This window comes from Hakea prostrata, chromosome 8 (assembly GCF_041222555.1).
Source record: "Hakea prostrata isolate BN-2017 chromosome 8, UWA_Hpros_2, whole genome shotgun sequence".
Taxonomy (NCBI): domain Eukaryota; kingdom Viridiplantae; phylum Streptophyta; class Magnoliopsida; order Proteales; family Proteaceae; genus Hakea; species Hakea prostrata.
Window position 1 is genome coordinate 2,761,757 of NC_142607.1, and position 15,924 is coordinate 2,777,680.

Genomic DNA, 15,924 nt, shown 5'->3' on the forward strand with positions numbered 1-15,924 from the left:
CTACTTTAAAGATAGACTTATACCGACATATTTTGGGAGACGTCCCAAATTATCCATTTTTGGAGATTTGTGATGGATGACCCAACTCAGAGCCCATCACTAATCTCGGTTTATGGAGGCCGAGGTGCCCGACCTAATGGATTGACTCACTTACCCGATTGGAGTCTGTACCTTATGTTCACCTACTAGCGTATTGAGAGATTTTGGAAATTTTCATTTTAGGGTTTTGGGTGAAAATTCTTGAAACACTGTTCTTGGCGATTGGTTGTGAGATCTCCTCTTGTTCTTCTTCCACAATGAAAAGTTCTTCCTCTTTGCCCTTGGACATGGCACACCGCATTGGTGTGTGTGAATCACGTTAAATTTCTGTATATTTTCATTGGTGTTCATTTTAATACTTTTCATGGCATTGTGTTCTCACCCATGTTTGTTATACTCAAGCCAACATTCCAATTACAGTAATAGACGATAGATGATATAAGATGGCACCAACTTGAGGTATGAGAGTTGTTGATAGAGTGATCAACAATAGGACATGAAACCTTGTTTGAATTAATCATGTCTCCGTACCCAATACGATATGAAGTCTTTAAGTGTAGTGGGTTGTATCTACTGTGAGTGCAAGGCTAGAGAAGATGAAGGAGACAGAGGATGTGGTTAACAAAGATAGGACTGTTGGAGATAATATATGAGGTGAGTGTGAGGGTGGTGAAGATAATGTAGGAGATGAGATTTGTGGTGATTCTGCTGGACACAAATTAAACATGGAGACAATAAAGGATGCTCTATGGTCTCCTTATACAAATGAATACCAGCTAAGCGTGGATATATGCATGTAGTGGAGAGTTTGGTCCCATCCAATATTTATATGATAAACCCTAAAAGCATTTCGTGTTGTCTAATCGAATCTAAAGAATACTTCTGTGGACATGGTTAATTACCCATTTCATTTTTTTTGACTTTCAAGAGTACAGAATGAACGAAACATATTTGGCATAAAACCGCAGTGAAAAGTTTAAAATATTGGTTCTCAATATGTTTAAGGGGAAGGGGAAGAATCATTTCTGGTAAATTGGATAATTATCAGATGGCCAATAAGTAGCAAGAATCCCCTCTACCCTACGTCATGGTCCATGGAAATTTACAGTGGCTCTGCCACTCACTCTTCCTTATTTAAACCTTCCATCATCACACCCTTCTCCCTCAAGCCTCCTCACGAAAACTAAACACAGAAATCCTTCCTTCACCTCCTATCTTCCTTGAACAAGCAAACAGATCCATCTGAGAAGCCAACCCCAAAACCCAGAAAGAGAGAAAAGAGAGAAGAGAGAGATGGGCATGTTTGCCATTCATCATCCATGGGTGTTTGCTTTCGGTCTCTTAGGTAGAGACCCACATACAACACTTGTTGATCACTCTCCCTTCTTCTATATCCATCCCATGCAAAATAATCTTTTCTCTTATGTGTAGTATTATAATATATATGTGTATCAGTAAAATTGTACATCACAAATGAACGTCTTTGCTCGTGTTCTAGTAAGACTTGTTAAATGAATTATTACCAACAATTTATAGTTTTGTTAACAGATAATATATTAGTCATTAGGCCAGTAAGCTTGAATTATAAACTCTCTAGAAAAAATGCTTTCTTTTAGTATATGTTTTCAATAGCAGTTGTGATAAAAATAATGATTTTAGTAATTATTCGTTCTAAGAGTACTAAATTATATTGTTGTTAGAACTTTGTTGTATAATATTCATTTGACTACGACAAGAAAGAATTGAGAAACTTCTGTCAATATTATTTACATGTATGATAACACCTACGTTGTGCACTCGATCTTCTACATCATACAATTTTGAAACCCCATATTTGGCATCTCAGATTCAGTTTGCTTTGTAGAGAAAATTAAACTCCCTGTTCATTAGGAGTCTAAATCCTTTCAATAATAAATGCTACTCGTAAAATTGTTTCAAAGGAAGTGATTCATAGTTTAATTAAACATACTTATGGGAAAAGTGAAGGGATTTATTGGGAACTAGGTAGGAAGGTTGTTATAATAATTATTTTATATTAATTTACACACCAAAACAGTAGTCATATATGAGTCTTTAGTCCATACTTGTATAAACTAGTATTATATTTTTTGGTAGAAAAAATAGTTATGATATGATAATATAGGATGAGTAAGTATTTCTATATTGTCAAAACTAAAGAAAAGTTACATTCATCTCCCTAATATATATATATATATATATATATATATATATATATATATATATATATATATATAAACATTCATCTCCTTATTAATTGTAGAATATTCCCTATTTCATAATATTTAATATCTATACTGGAATGCAACCTAAATTTTGACCATAAACCCTAAGTATTCTAGCTTAAGGGTGTTAATTACGTAACAAAAAAGTTTAACAACCGAACCGCGCCGTCTAAAACCGCACCGTTCAAAATTTGATACAGTATGTACCGAAACCATACCAAATTAGTACCATACCAAATTAAAGGATATAAATATAATTTTACAATTAAAACACTTTACCTTTACCCTATCCCTAATTCCCTATTTCAATTTTTTGTTTTATCCTTCACTCATCTTCTTAGATTTACTTGTTTTGTCTTTATTAATTAGATTTATTTGCTTTGTCTCCATTAATATCAGATTCTATCGATTGTTTGATCACAATTTCATTAGTATCCTAATGATCTAATAGCAAAAGTGGCATGGGTTTGTTTGTACCAACAGTGAATCACACTAAATACCATGTTTAAATAGTTTTCCGTACCAATTTGATACCAACAGCATTTTTTGCAAATATCAAAACCATACCATACCGTACGGTATAGTTTTCGATATTCAAAGTTGATACCGCACTGAATTACCAAAACGTAATCGATTGACACCCTTATTCTACCCTGGCCTGATCTTGACCGTATAAGGTTGGATTGGGCCAGATCATGTTAAAGAGTTGACCCTAAGTCTCATTCTATTCATAAAACAATAAAATATTAAATAATTTTATATTGTTAGCCTAACTTTTATCAAAAAGAGTGGATTAAGCTCAACACATGTCAGGATATATATGTTTGACTATGACGGCAAGCTTACACCCATAATTGTATATATGTGCCTTTTATCTGTCTTAGCTGTCTTAAAGTTATATAGTATTGAGAAGAAGACTGATACGACCTTGTCTACTTCTTCTTCCTTGCATGGCTGATTACCCTAGGGAACATCGTATCCTTCATGGTGTACCTTGCCCCATTGTAAGTGTATTTCTTTCACAAGTTCTCTCTCTCTCTCTCGCTCTCTTTTGGTTTCATGCATGATTAATGGTTACGTTTGATGGTTATGTAGGCCAACGTTTTATAGAATATACAAGAAGAAAACAACAGAAGGGTTTGAGTGCGTGCCATACATAGTAGCATTGTTCAGTTCAACGCTATGGATGTACTATGCATTCCTCAAGTCAGATGCCTACCTTCTCATCACCATCAACGCTATCGGATGTGTCATCGAGAGTATCTACATTACCATGTTCCTGACTTATGCACCCAAGTCAGCCAGGGTAGCTACCCACATAATAATTTGGAGTACTCATGATCATATCTATCTATTGATGATTATTCTTAACTTTGATCTTCCTTTTCTGTTCCTTTTGTTTTTGGGGCAGATTAAAACGACAAAGCTGGTTCTGTTCTTGAACCTAGGAATGTACTGTTTAATACTGCTGCTCACTTCCTTGCTGGTGAAAGAACAAACTTCCCGAGTCCGAGATGTCGGATGGGTCTGTGTTGCAGTTTCTGTCAGCGTTTTTGCAGCGCCTTTGAGTGTCATGGCGAGTGTTATCTAATATTGTTGTGCATATCTTGCATTTTTGATAGTTTACTTAAATAAACTTTATGCGTAAACTTGTCTCAATCTCCCTGTTCATTCTGTTTTTTTTTTTGCAGAGGACGGTTATACGAACCAAAAGTGTGAAGTTCATGCCGTTCCCTCTTTCATTTTTCCTCACTCTCAGTGCAGCAATATGGTTCACTTATGGTTTGCTACTCAAGGACTTGTACATTGCAGTAAGTAAATCAGAAAATATACTTAAAAAACCTTTTAGTAGAAGCATTAATTCCAGTTTTCATGGACTAAACGACTGTGGTGATTGTGTTTCACTAAATGTTAGCTACCAAACACGTTGGGCTTCGTATTTGGAGTCACCCAGATGGTAATGTACGTAATCTACAAGAACAATGACGAAGGAAAAGGTGATTCAGAAGAGAAGATGCCCAAGGAGCAGCACATAATCCATGGTCTTAATCTCAACCAAGGCATAATGGAGATTCCAGATTCGTTGAAAATTTGTAATGGAAATGAAAATGATCGCGAGGAAGACCAAAAAATGAAGGTGAATGGACATGCCGAAGCCCAACTTACTGCATGTCAAGTTTGATCAACGTATTTGATCTATTTGATCAACGTGTCTCTGGATCCAGGCTTCCAGCTTTCTTTTCAGTACTGCTCTTCCTATTTGTAGTTTTGTCTTTTTTGTTTTTTTGGCAGTATCCTTTTTGTTTTTTGTAGTTTTGTCATTCTCTGAGTTAAAAGTATCTTTATCAGTAATATCGAAATATAAGTACTCTAATGGCTAGCAATTTATGCCTTGATGGGCCTAAGAATGGTTATTAACCCTAATAATATGCTTCAAGACATAGCACTAACAAGAAAGATGTAAAATAAATGGAAATTTTCAAGTAACTCATCTTGGATAAAAGTCCATCACCTTAATCAGGGTTAAAATCAAGGCTAATTAACAAAAAAATCATGTTAATCTTAGACTGATTCTTTTCTGTTTAGATGATTTTGATGTTGAGTTGAGCTCGAACCTTTTGAACTTGGATCAACAATCATCTCTGAGAAAACATCACTATAGATGTTCCAATTGAACAAAAAGATGCAGCTTAGATGAGAACCGTTCTTCCATGCCTGAGCATCTTACGAACAAATCCTAGGAACGATCACACAGTGAAAGAAAAAAATAAATATGAATGCAGAGAGACAAAATTTTTACTTTGAAAAATCATCAAGGGGAAGAAAATCCTCAGTCACCAACAATCCACTAATTTTCAATTATCAAAAATTAGTTACTGACAAGAGAGTCACGCATTTATTTCTCAAAACCCTAATTTAAAATATAATCAACACTTTATATCTCACAGGATAATTTGCGCAAAGCAAGCTAAGGCCGAGTTCACAAGTTCAATTGCCGTCCATCTGCCACTCTTCATAGTCACACAGAATCAAACCCACATACATAATACACCAGATGGAATCCATGACAGACATATGATGGATACATAACCTGTGGAAGTAGAAATGGTTGATATTGCTCAAGAGCTATTCGAAAATACATGAAACCCCTAAATTAGGTGGAAACAAAGAGGAGCTAGCTCCGACTAAGGAGCCTTCAAATGGGACGGTCGACTCGATTTGGTGCTAGAGGATGTATATGTCTCTCTTGGATAAGCTTTCTCGTTGGAATCCTCATTTCAGTTGTTTGTTATAGTAGTTATACGCAAAGTAAACTAATTAACTATTCTTTCTCTTCTTTTATTACTCTTGGCTTTATTAGCCTCTCAAAATCTCTATAGGTACCTGAATCTGACTTCTTTCCTGAGTTTTTCTCTTTCAATTAATCCTCCTTCGTCCCCACATATCCTCCTAGAGAAAGAGTAAATTTACCATATCTTAAAATGTTCAGGACCACGACTTCCCTTCTGTCTGAATAGATACCAGTCTTCCTCATATACTTCAGAGACCAAGGGAGATTTCCTCCAAAGAGAGGGGCAAATTCTGGGGAAAAAGTCATTAATTCTCTGTGCATACTGCATAGCAATGCAGCACCACAATTTGACACATGTCATATTCTTAATAAATTGTTAAGATTAGAAGGTTGGTTTTTAAGTGAAAGAGACCCATTTGGGACAAAATCCACCAATTTCTATGACCCTCTTCTGAAAATGAGAAACCCACCATGTTTCCCATCGTTTTCCCTCTGACTTCCTTTCCTCCATCTATCGTTCTCCCACTCCATCTCCCTTTCCTTAAACTAGAAATGGTAGCAGGAGCAGCTACAAGTACAAGTCGAAGGAGGCATATATACTGGAAAAGGGTAGACTTATTTATGCTATTTTTTATGTTTGAAAATGGAATTTCTACTTCTATAATAAATGTTGTGTTTCTAGGTTTAGAGGGATTGATTACTTTGATTTCTGGTTTTACAATTTTGGCTTTAGAATTCTTGATTTCTTTGCTGGCATGGAGTTGTGATCTGGGAGCTTAGAAGATTCAATTCTCGAATTACAAAAAGAAGCCAATGATCAGTTTGTATTGTTTTTCAAGGGTGGAAGTGTTATTAAATCACTAATTTTGGCCCCAAAAAGGAAAAAATACATCGTTAATATTGCTACTCTTCAACGAGAACCCACAAAATAAAATCGAAACTCTAGTGTTTCTTGACATTATTGAACAACAGAGATATATTGGACAGGAGAGGGGGAGGAAGGAGAAAAAAAAGAGATAAAATGCAGAGGCAAAGACAAACATCACTAAAACTGCTACTCGTCAATAAGAACCCACCGAATGACATAGACAAATTCTAGTGTTTCTTGACATTGTTGAAAAGCAGAGGCCTATTAGACAAGGGGTAAAAAAGAAGGAACAACAAAGCCATGAAATGTAAACTAGAGGCAACAATTAATAGGAAATATAGATGGTGCCACAACCATAAAATTGTATTTGAGTTCAACGTTACCAAACACTGAGAAAGCAGTGTCAACCTGCACTTGAGATCCCTGAGAAAGCAAGAGATGAGGAAGAGAACCATAGAAGAATGCGAGTGAGAGGGAAGAAAATGGAGTTGAAAAGGCAGAAAAAAGATGGGAAAAAATGGTGGGTTTCTCATTTCTAAAACCGGGACTTTAAAAAGGATTAAAAATAATAATAATTAGTCTTTTCATTGAAAAGCCATCCTTCTAATCTTAACTATTTATAAAGAACATGATGTGTGTCAAACTGTGGTGCTGCACTGCTATGCAAAGCAGAGAGATTTGCACAATGGATATTTTTTCTCCCAAATCCAGTTCCATGTGTTATCCACTTACCCGACCTTTGTGATACTTTTACCAAAAAGAACTTTGTGTAACCAAAATAGATGATAAAATTAAGAATTTTCTTCACAAAAAAGAAAAAGAAAAAAAAAATGCTTCAATTGAAAAGGCAAAGGGGCATTCTTGTCTTTTTATATCAAAACATGACCCCATATTTTGAAACCCTAAAAAACTCAAATTTATTTTCCTAACTCTTTTTTTCTTTTTCTTTTTTTGGTTGCTAAAATAATTTTTTCCCCTGTGTAACGATACATGATTTCAACACCCAAAAATAATAAGAAACAATGAAAATATATGGAAATAGGAAAACCTTACTTAAAATTGGGGAACATAACCGAAACATTGCCATACGATCCCTTCATAGTGTAGTTACTATGGATATAAACTCTCCAATCTTACCACACACCAAAAAAAGCTCTGCATGCCAATGGAAGGATAGTAGAGTGGTTGAGATCAACCTTATCTCTCAGTGGAGAGATTGTGGGTACGTACAATCCTTATTGGCAACATATGTAATGTCCCCATCCCAAATTTCCCTATATATAAAGCGCCTTTGTTATCAGAAAAAAAAAAAAAAAAAACTCTGCATTCTTCTACCATTTTATGCCTTGAAGGGCTCATCCTGGACTTAATATTTATTTCATTCAGGCCCAATATTATAACAGCCCATGAACTCCCATTATTGCTGAAACCAGACCACCTTCCAGCCCAACATGGCAGTGCACGAGTGCAGAGAGAGAAATGCTTCCATATGATCGATTGATGTCATGAAGAACTTCTTATCAGATGACGATGATATAGGGCGCCAATCCAGGTACAGCCCAGCTAGCCAGGCAGACTCGTGGACTTAAATTTCCTGCCATGGCCACCCCATGGGACTAGGTTATCAGAGCCCAACCCTTTCTGGGCTTCTGGGCTTCCGGGCTTCTGGGCTTTTGGGCTCAGATCGAGCTTGGGACCAGAGCCCAGAGGGCAAAACTTACAACCTTCTAGCTAGCGTGTAGTTTAGTTTTTTCTGCAACTACAACGCTTCTAGCTAGGCAAAGATTAAGCATCTTTCATCCCCTAGCTTCTAGTGCTTGTTTGTAGTGCCTCTTGCTCGGCTCTATAACAAAAACAATGATAGTAAAATGGTGGGAATGGTGGGCCAGGTATTCGACACTATCCTTACGACCGTAGGTAGATGCCCCCCTATGGGGCAACCAAGAAAATGCAAATTGGCTTCTAAGATAAAACAACCAATAATCGTGTATTCATTTATTGGACCTCTTATTCGAGTGCTATAGGTTTGTGCTAATTATAATAGTATTAATTAGTTCCCAAACTAAACTCAATACAAAACAAAAATACTTGAATAACCATTTTGTGTAAACGACATGAAGAGAACACTCTCAAAAGACTTTATGAGAAGCGACTCTATTCTTATCTCTTTATTCACCATTACGAATGACCTAACAAGTCCTCCATTTATAAGCAAAGAATAGAAGCAGTTAAGGAAGTGAAATAAGTGATGGTAATTAATATCATGAACTCATGAAGTTAATAAAATCACAATTGAATATATGAGATAATTCGTTTAAATTCATAAGGGAAATGAAAGGAATTAAATTGATTAAATAAAACAAATAACAAACTTAAACGGTTAAATGAATTTTTTGAATCTTATTATTTTATAAATTAAAACTAACAAGTCCAAAATATCGGTAAAATACCAAAACATAAAATAATTTGAGCACATTAGGTTGGTAGGACACATCGTTGCAAATGTCTTTCGGCTTGAATCTATATTAGGTATGATAAGCCACGCTACAGAGTATGCGTGAAATCAGACTTCTTAAACCTTTCCTCATTGGTATAGCTGATTGACGTACCACTTGACAGTGTAGTCACTCTTTTTATATAGTGGACATTATAGGTCATATCCCTAATCTTGGATTAATCATGAATGTTTTGATAATATTTGCCCATAAAAATTTTCATCGGAAGCAGCCTACCCCCTACATCCACTTAGGTCAGCCCATAGTATACACCACAATTAACATACCCTCAACTTGAGCCTTGCTGATTAAGAGTCATAAACTCATCCTCTTGTTCATTGTGGTGAGTATTGTCTTCCACATCTAATCTGTAATAGGTCCATTATGATAGTACTAACATCACACCCCACCTAGCCAATTCCAGACATACCCGAATACCTATGGGGTGATACTCTACAAAATCTAGGTTTATAGCCAATCCATAACCATATAACACAATATAGCATAATCCAAGAGCAAGGGAAATAAATATGTCAAAATATCAAATGATATTACAGTCATCCCAAAGTATTAATCAAAATCATAATCAAACTTTAAAAGAAAATGAAATGTTTAACAACGAAAATCTTAATTAATTATTATCGGGGAAGAGTTAAGAGTACAAGTAGCGCCATTGTCTAACAAATAAATAGAGAATATAACTAATTGTAATTATGGCAACTAATTTCTCAAAAGAAATTTCAAAAGTCTCAAAATGGATGGACTCCACAAGCATAGTCCGAGTAAGGACATGTCTTTTCATGTACTTCAGTTTCCTCGCCCGCCAATCCCTCATAGGACTCCACCGTCAGTGAACTATCCAAGTAAAGGGTGTCCTCATAACCTATAACAGAATTTAAAAAGAATATATATATGAGTGAATTCCACAGAACTCATTGAGGTCAACATCATCATACATCATGCATCCGTCAAATACATCGATATGCAATATAATTATAATGAGATAATAAATGAGTTATACAAATATGTTCCTAAGCTCTAACAAATGTAGTCTCTATGATAAACACTCATAAGTTATAACATCAGCCTCCTCTAGGGGGTCTCGTCAATCTTCCTTAAGGAATGGTTACCTTTATTGGGAATTCGCAGCAATGGATTTAGGTCACATCACACCGTGGCTAGGGATTTGATCATCACTATCTCACCAACACCATTTGGTCTGAGTACTGGCGTGTGTCAAGGATAAATCTAACTCAATGCAAAGTCATCTACATCTTATGCTACATGTGATATGAATACCTTCCCTCATGCCTAGTGTCATTTTGGTCTGCGCATCCTTCTCACCTAGGGATGTTGTTCCCCTACGAAAATCGCACATTGTGCTAGACTAACATCTTGCAACCCTATAATTTTCCACCACATATGCATAGGCGGACACCCTCGTGGCTTTCTCATGGAAATCACATATCGTACTAAAAGTACCATGATCTCAACACTATACATATGCAATCTTCCAAATTGCATGACAATAGTGGGCTTGAACCTCTCCACGAAAATCAGACATTGAATGACAATAGGACCCAATCACGGGTCACTCAACTTCAATACCCATGCCAAATGGGTAGTGGCATTTATTAGGGTTTACTAGCCAGTGCATCTAGACACCTATTGACCATGTACCTAATGAATCTAAGTAAATGCATAGACACCAGGGGTAATGGGTGAACCCACAACTCCGAGTTAATTTATATATGTATATGTAAAGGTAGTACCATACCATCCAACTCCATCACTCATCACATTCTCAAACATCAATTGAATAAATTAAATGATAACATAAGTATAGAATATTATATTACCTTATGTTTGTGCAAAGTCTCACAACAATTCATAAGATCATATATACAACATTTGCAAATCATAAGAAATAGAATCAAGTCAATTACACAATACATGATAATGTATTCCTCGTCTGTCAATGACAAGAATGATCTCCAATTCCCAAGAAATCCACAAATTTAAGAATGTAAATAATTCACAAGAACCCTAGAAAACATAAGGACTAAGTTAGGTTTAAGTCAAGAAACCAAACCAAACATCGACAGACCCAACTTGCGCACCCGTATAGGGGGCAGCAAGTCAAGCTCACCAGGGCCGGTCGACCGCCCCTGACTACAAATGACCATTACAAATGACCTGAAAAGGTCCTCTATTTATAGGCAAAGAATCGAAGCCATTAAGGAAGTGGAATAAGCTGTGATGGTAATTTATCATGATGAACTGAATTGAAGTTAATAAAATCACCATTGCGTATGAGATAATTCCTTCAAATTCTTAAGAAAATCACATCTTCGTAAAAAGGACTCTAGGAACCGATGAAATAAATGATATTAAAGGAGTTAAATTGATTAATAAAATAAATAATAAACTTAAACTTTTAAATGAATACTTTCAATCTTATATATTCTTTTATAAATTAAAACTAACACACTCATTGATTACAGGTAAGAAGCCACGGCTGCTTTTCATCCATGGGGGGAAACTTTAGTAGCTAGGCTTTCCTACGAAGATGCAATTTCGCTACAATAGGAATTGACCATGACAAGTCGTGTACATTGGTCTCTGAGTTGGGATTCACCAATGCATTAGCAGTTCCTGGAAGAAGAAATCTCCACAAACAAAAGATGAACCCAGCTTGAATTATTGCACCATTTTTGTGTATCAATTCTATATATCAAGCAAAGGTGGAATGACTTTATCACTGTATACTAATACAAAAGAGGGAAATAGTATCAAGAACCGTTCTTTTCTCCATCCACTAGACCACTAGGAAATGGCTGTCAGTTAGATTGTAATGGAAAATCTACCTTCATTTCATTTTATCAAACACCAGTAAGGAAATATTCCAGGATCTAGGATAGATTTAAGGTTAGTGATGAACCCACAAAGTAAAAGACTAAAGCAATTGGCCTTGGACATTTTGTTAAGTTTAAAAGCCAAAAAAACTCATATAACATTTTGTGCAGAAGAAGAAAGCAATCCCATCAAAACCATTATGATCCTCATAATCTTTGGTGGGTACACAACGCCTAGAAAAGCACTATAATCACCTAATTTTGGCGAAAAATAGGAATGCCTGCCTTCAGGGAATTATCAAATGGAGGGAAGACTTTTTTACTCTGTGTGTTTCAAAGTTTTATTCCAATAGGATAGGACCGTATACATAAAAATATATATATAGGTTTAGTTCAAGCTCTCTAGCTACTAAACACCTTTCCTATTAATACCAAAAGAAGATAACGAAACCATTAGGTCCATTATCTTCGTGAAGCTGCAGTCAGTAATGCTTTGAAAGAAAAAAGAAGCCACCCGTGCAATTGCAAACAAAGCGTCCCTAAGAAATCCTGCATTTGTGCTATGAAACAAAAACTAGCAGAGGAGAGATAGATCGAAGCAGGGTATCTTCTTTTGGTTTTGGGGAATTGCTTCTATAACGTTTTAATTTTGTGGGAAGGAAATGGCTACAAAGGGTATGTTAGATGGTCACGTTAAAGTGGCCTAGAGAAAAAAGTGTGTAAGATAAAATTATGTCATCATCACTCACTAAAGCAGTTTGGAAAGCACGAATTAATGAATGAATGAATTAATGAATTAATGACTGAATTTGTATCTCCTACGCCACCTACTGATCCTCCACTTGTCATGCCACCTGAATGAGTACCGTACGCTGCCTTCTCACTAAACTCTTTACCTCCCTGCCCCCTAACCCTTTCCCTATATAATGGTCATCCATCCAATAACATCTCCTCATCACCTACTTAGAGACTTGCAGAAGCAAAAACCTAGCTTTCGCCTGCTGCAACTCTTCTTGTGCTTGTCTCCTCCCTTCTTGAGAGAGAGAGAGAGAGAGAGAGAGGTGGTGTTTAATAGAGGGAGAGAAAGAGGACTTCAACCACTTGAGGATACAAAGATGGGCATGTTCTCCATCCACCCAAATCCATTGGTTTTCACCTTTGGTCTCTTAGGTAGAGAGAATTGAGTTCAACAAACTACTTCTCCATTTCTTCTTTCTCTCCTTCCCGTCTTGCCTTTGATTTTATCTAGTTTTATTTTCAATTGAATCTAGCAGAGATTGCGTTTTGTTTTTTAAGAAATACATGAAAACTCCTACTTGAATGGTTTCCTCTCCGGCAGGTAAATCAATGGTTTTCTTTTGCATTATGAACTTGTGTTTCTAAAAGATAAAATTAAGATTAAGTTATGCAATTTAAAAATGCTTCTCCAAGTGTCTCTTTCTCTTCAGAGTAAATCTAATTTATACTTTCTCTGCTAGCTAACTACTTCCCAAATCAAGCTTTTATTTCTAGTAGCTTAGATCAAGGCTTAGCTATTCTTATTGGCCTTCCAGTACGCTAGAAATATAATTATTTAATAAGCTTCTCCATTTAGAAAGAAATTCAATTCAATTCAATTAACAGGTTCTCTTTTTCTGTTGTCTGCCTTTATATATATAGGTAATATCATCTCGTTCATGGTGTATCTCGCTCCAGCGTAAGTTCCCTCTTTTGTGGGTTTTCTTCTTCTTCTTCTTCCTTGAAAACGGTTAATAGAGAAGTCAAATATACAGAACCAGCTCAACGGTTTACTTCTTCGATGCAGGCCAACCTTTCTTAGGGTTTTTAAGAAGAAATCCACTGAAGGGTTTCAGTCAGTGCCATACGTGACTGCATTGTTCAGTGCCATGCTTTGGATATATTATGCATTCTTGAAGACTGGTGAATACTATCTTATCACCATTAACTCTGTTGGATGTGTCATAGAGACATTCTACCTTACAGTCTACCTCATTTACGCGCCAAGAAAAGCAAGGGTATAAATATTAGAAGACATTAATTCTTCAGTATTATTCTTATTACAGAACCTTGAGAACAAAGTCTCCTAATGGTGAAACAAATTTTGCAATTGCAGATTTTCACAGCGAAGCTTCTTCTGTTGCTGAATTTGGGTCTCTTCTGCATGATCGTTCTTCTCAGTCAATTCTTAGCCAAGGGATTGCCCATGAGGATTAGAGCTGTTGGATGGGTTTGTGATGCCTTCTCTGTAATCGTCTTTGCTGCACCCTTAAGCATTATGGTGAGTTTAGTTACATTAATCTTAAGTATCATCTAATTGATTCAATATTTGTGTGCTAATGTTTATTAATAAAATAATGAAATACAGAGATTGGTCATACGCACGAAGAGTGTTGAGTACATGCCATTTACTCTATCCTTCTTCCTCACCTTGAGTGCAGTCATGTGGTTTTGCTATGGCTTTCTTCTGAAGGACCTTTACATAGCTGTAAGCAGTCATGAACTTGGTCTTTGAAAGCTAGCTTCTTCTTTTTTTTTTTTTTTTTTTTTTGTGTGTAATAGACTAATAATGGTTTGAAATGAATTTTGTATATATATAGCTCCCAAACATATTGGGTTTCATCTTTGGAGTACTACAGATGGTGCTGTATGTGATCTACAAGGGCTACAATAAGAAGGCTAAAGTAACAGAGCAGCAGAAACTGCAAGAACTAGCGGTGAATGATGTAGCAGTTAAGATAAACCCCATAACACGTTTGGAGGTGAACCCAGATCATGCACAAGAAACAGTGAGGAATGTGGCAGAAGAGCAAGAGAGGCATGAAGAAGAGAGAAGCTCTACCATCCTAACCATCCCTAGTGAGGAACGCATGGGAACTTCAAATGAAGTCAAGTTCATTGTGTGCTAAGCCTGATGATCAAGCCATCAGTTAGTCGAGCTCTAATCAATCCTCATCAAATTCCAAATTTTCAAATATCAAATCACAAAACCCTATTGGTCGAATGCTAATAAACCCATATTATCATCTAATAGTTATGATCATCTAGTTAAACCCTATAGTTGTATTAGCTTTCAGTTCAAGTGTGTCCTGACCCTAAGTGTGTCTTAACCCTAGAATGTCTCTCTCTTTCATATTTATGTATCTGTAGTGTTACTCTGAATTTAGAGAAGTGGAATGTTAGAACTTTATTTTACTCGAAACGCATCTTTTCATACCATATCAGAAATAAATTAATATATAATTTTTTGAATCATATCGAATCAATACGAGAAACACTAATTTTAAGTTTTAACCTGCCAAAAAATCCAACTTCTTTATCTAATTTTTTTTTGGTGGGCAAACCTCCATCTTGGTACCTTTCATGGTGCAATATATCAGTTATCATATCAATATCCCTGAAGTCCTCCTACTTCTGCATGAAAAAATAACCTAGTATCACAGTTGTGTGTTCACTGCTTAGCTCTATAAGCATTGAACTGCAACTTATTCTTACCCAAAAAAAATACAACTTATTGGATTACCTAATTTAGTTTCATCCGCCAACTTTTCTTACCTCTCAAAATTAATTTTTCAATTTCAGGATCAACATCCTTTTAAGTTCCTTCCTTAGCTGGTTACCTAAAAGGGGAAAAGATCCTTTGACGTTGGATTTTAGACTTTCTATACATTCTCACATTATTTTAAGTAATGGTTCATTATTTTGATCAATATTGGGCAAAAGGATAATTGAGACGATGTCGATAACCATTGCAAATAGCAATCTTATTGAATACGCAATTTCTTGGGTACATTTTAAATAGTGTTTGACACGTCGGTCCAGTGCTTACTTACTGCATGGCATGATCTTTTTGATATCTTAAAACTCTCGTGCTTGTACTTCTTACGTTTATTAAATAAATCCATCTTTGGTTCTTCCAATGAAACGAGATCTTTATTTTTAGAAAATAGAAAGAAAAAAAAAGGAAAACATCAAATATAGCTGATGCTTAATACGACGAGTGTTAAAAAAAGACAATGTTGTACCAAAAAATTTAAAAAAAAAAAAGAGAGACTGTTTCAAAAAGAAATCATGGGGGGACCTAGAAAAAAAAAAGAGGAAAGCAAATTTACGTTGTGAAATCTTACCAGTCTGT

General features: G+C 35.8%; 2 protein-coding genes across 2 annotated transcripts; both read left to right on the forward strand.

Moving 5' to 3' along the window:
* The first annotated feature begins 1,332 nt into the window (after positions 1–1,332).
* LOC149006254 (bidirectional sugar transporter N3-like) lies at positions 1,333–4,464 on the forward strand. Its single transcript, XM_089165376.1, has 6 exons — positions 1,333–1,384; positions 3,250–3,286; positions 3,378–3,588; positions 3,694–3,858; positions 3,974–4,093; positions 4,198–4,464. Exons 1-6 carry the CDS (start codon positions 1,333–1,335, stop codon positions 4,462–4,464), a joined length of 852 nt encoding a protein of 283 aa, XP_089021502.1.
* Positions 4,465–12,766: 8,302 nt separating this feature from the next.
* Positions 12,767–14,984, forward strand: LOC149006255 (bidirectional sugar transporter N3-like). The gene is made up of 6 exons (XM_089166085.1): positions 12,767–12,962; positions 13,452–13,488; positions 13,597–13,807; positions 13,906–14,070; positions 14,158–14,277; positions 14,390–14,984. The coding sequence occupies exons 1-6, from the start codon at positions 12,908–12,910 to the stop codon at positions 14,696–14,698; spliced, it is 897 nt and encodes a 298-aa protein (XP_089022211.1). The 5' UTR covers positions 12,767–12,907; the 3' UTR covers positions 14,699–14,984.
* The last annotated feature ends 940 nt before the right edge of the window (positions 14,985–15,924 follow it).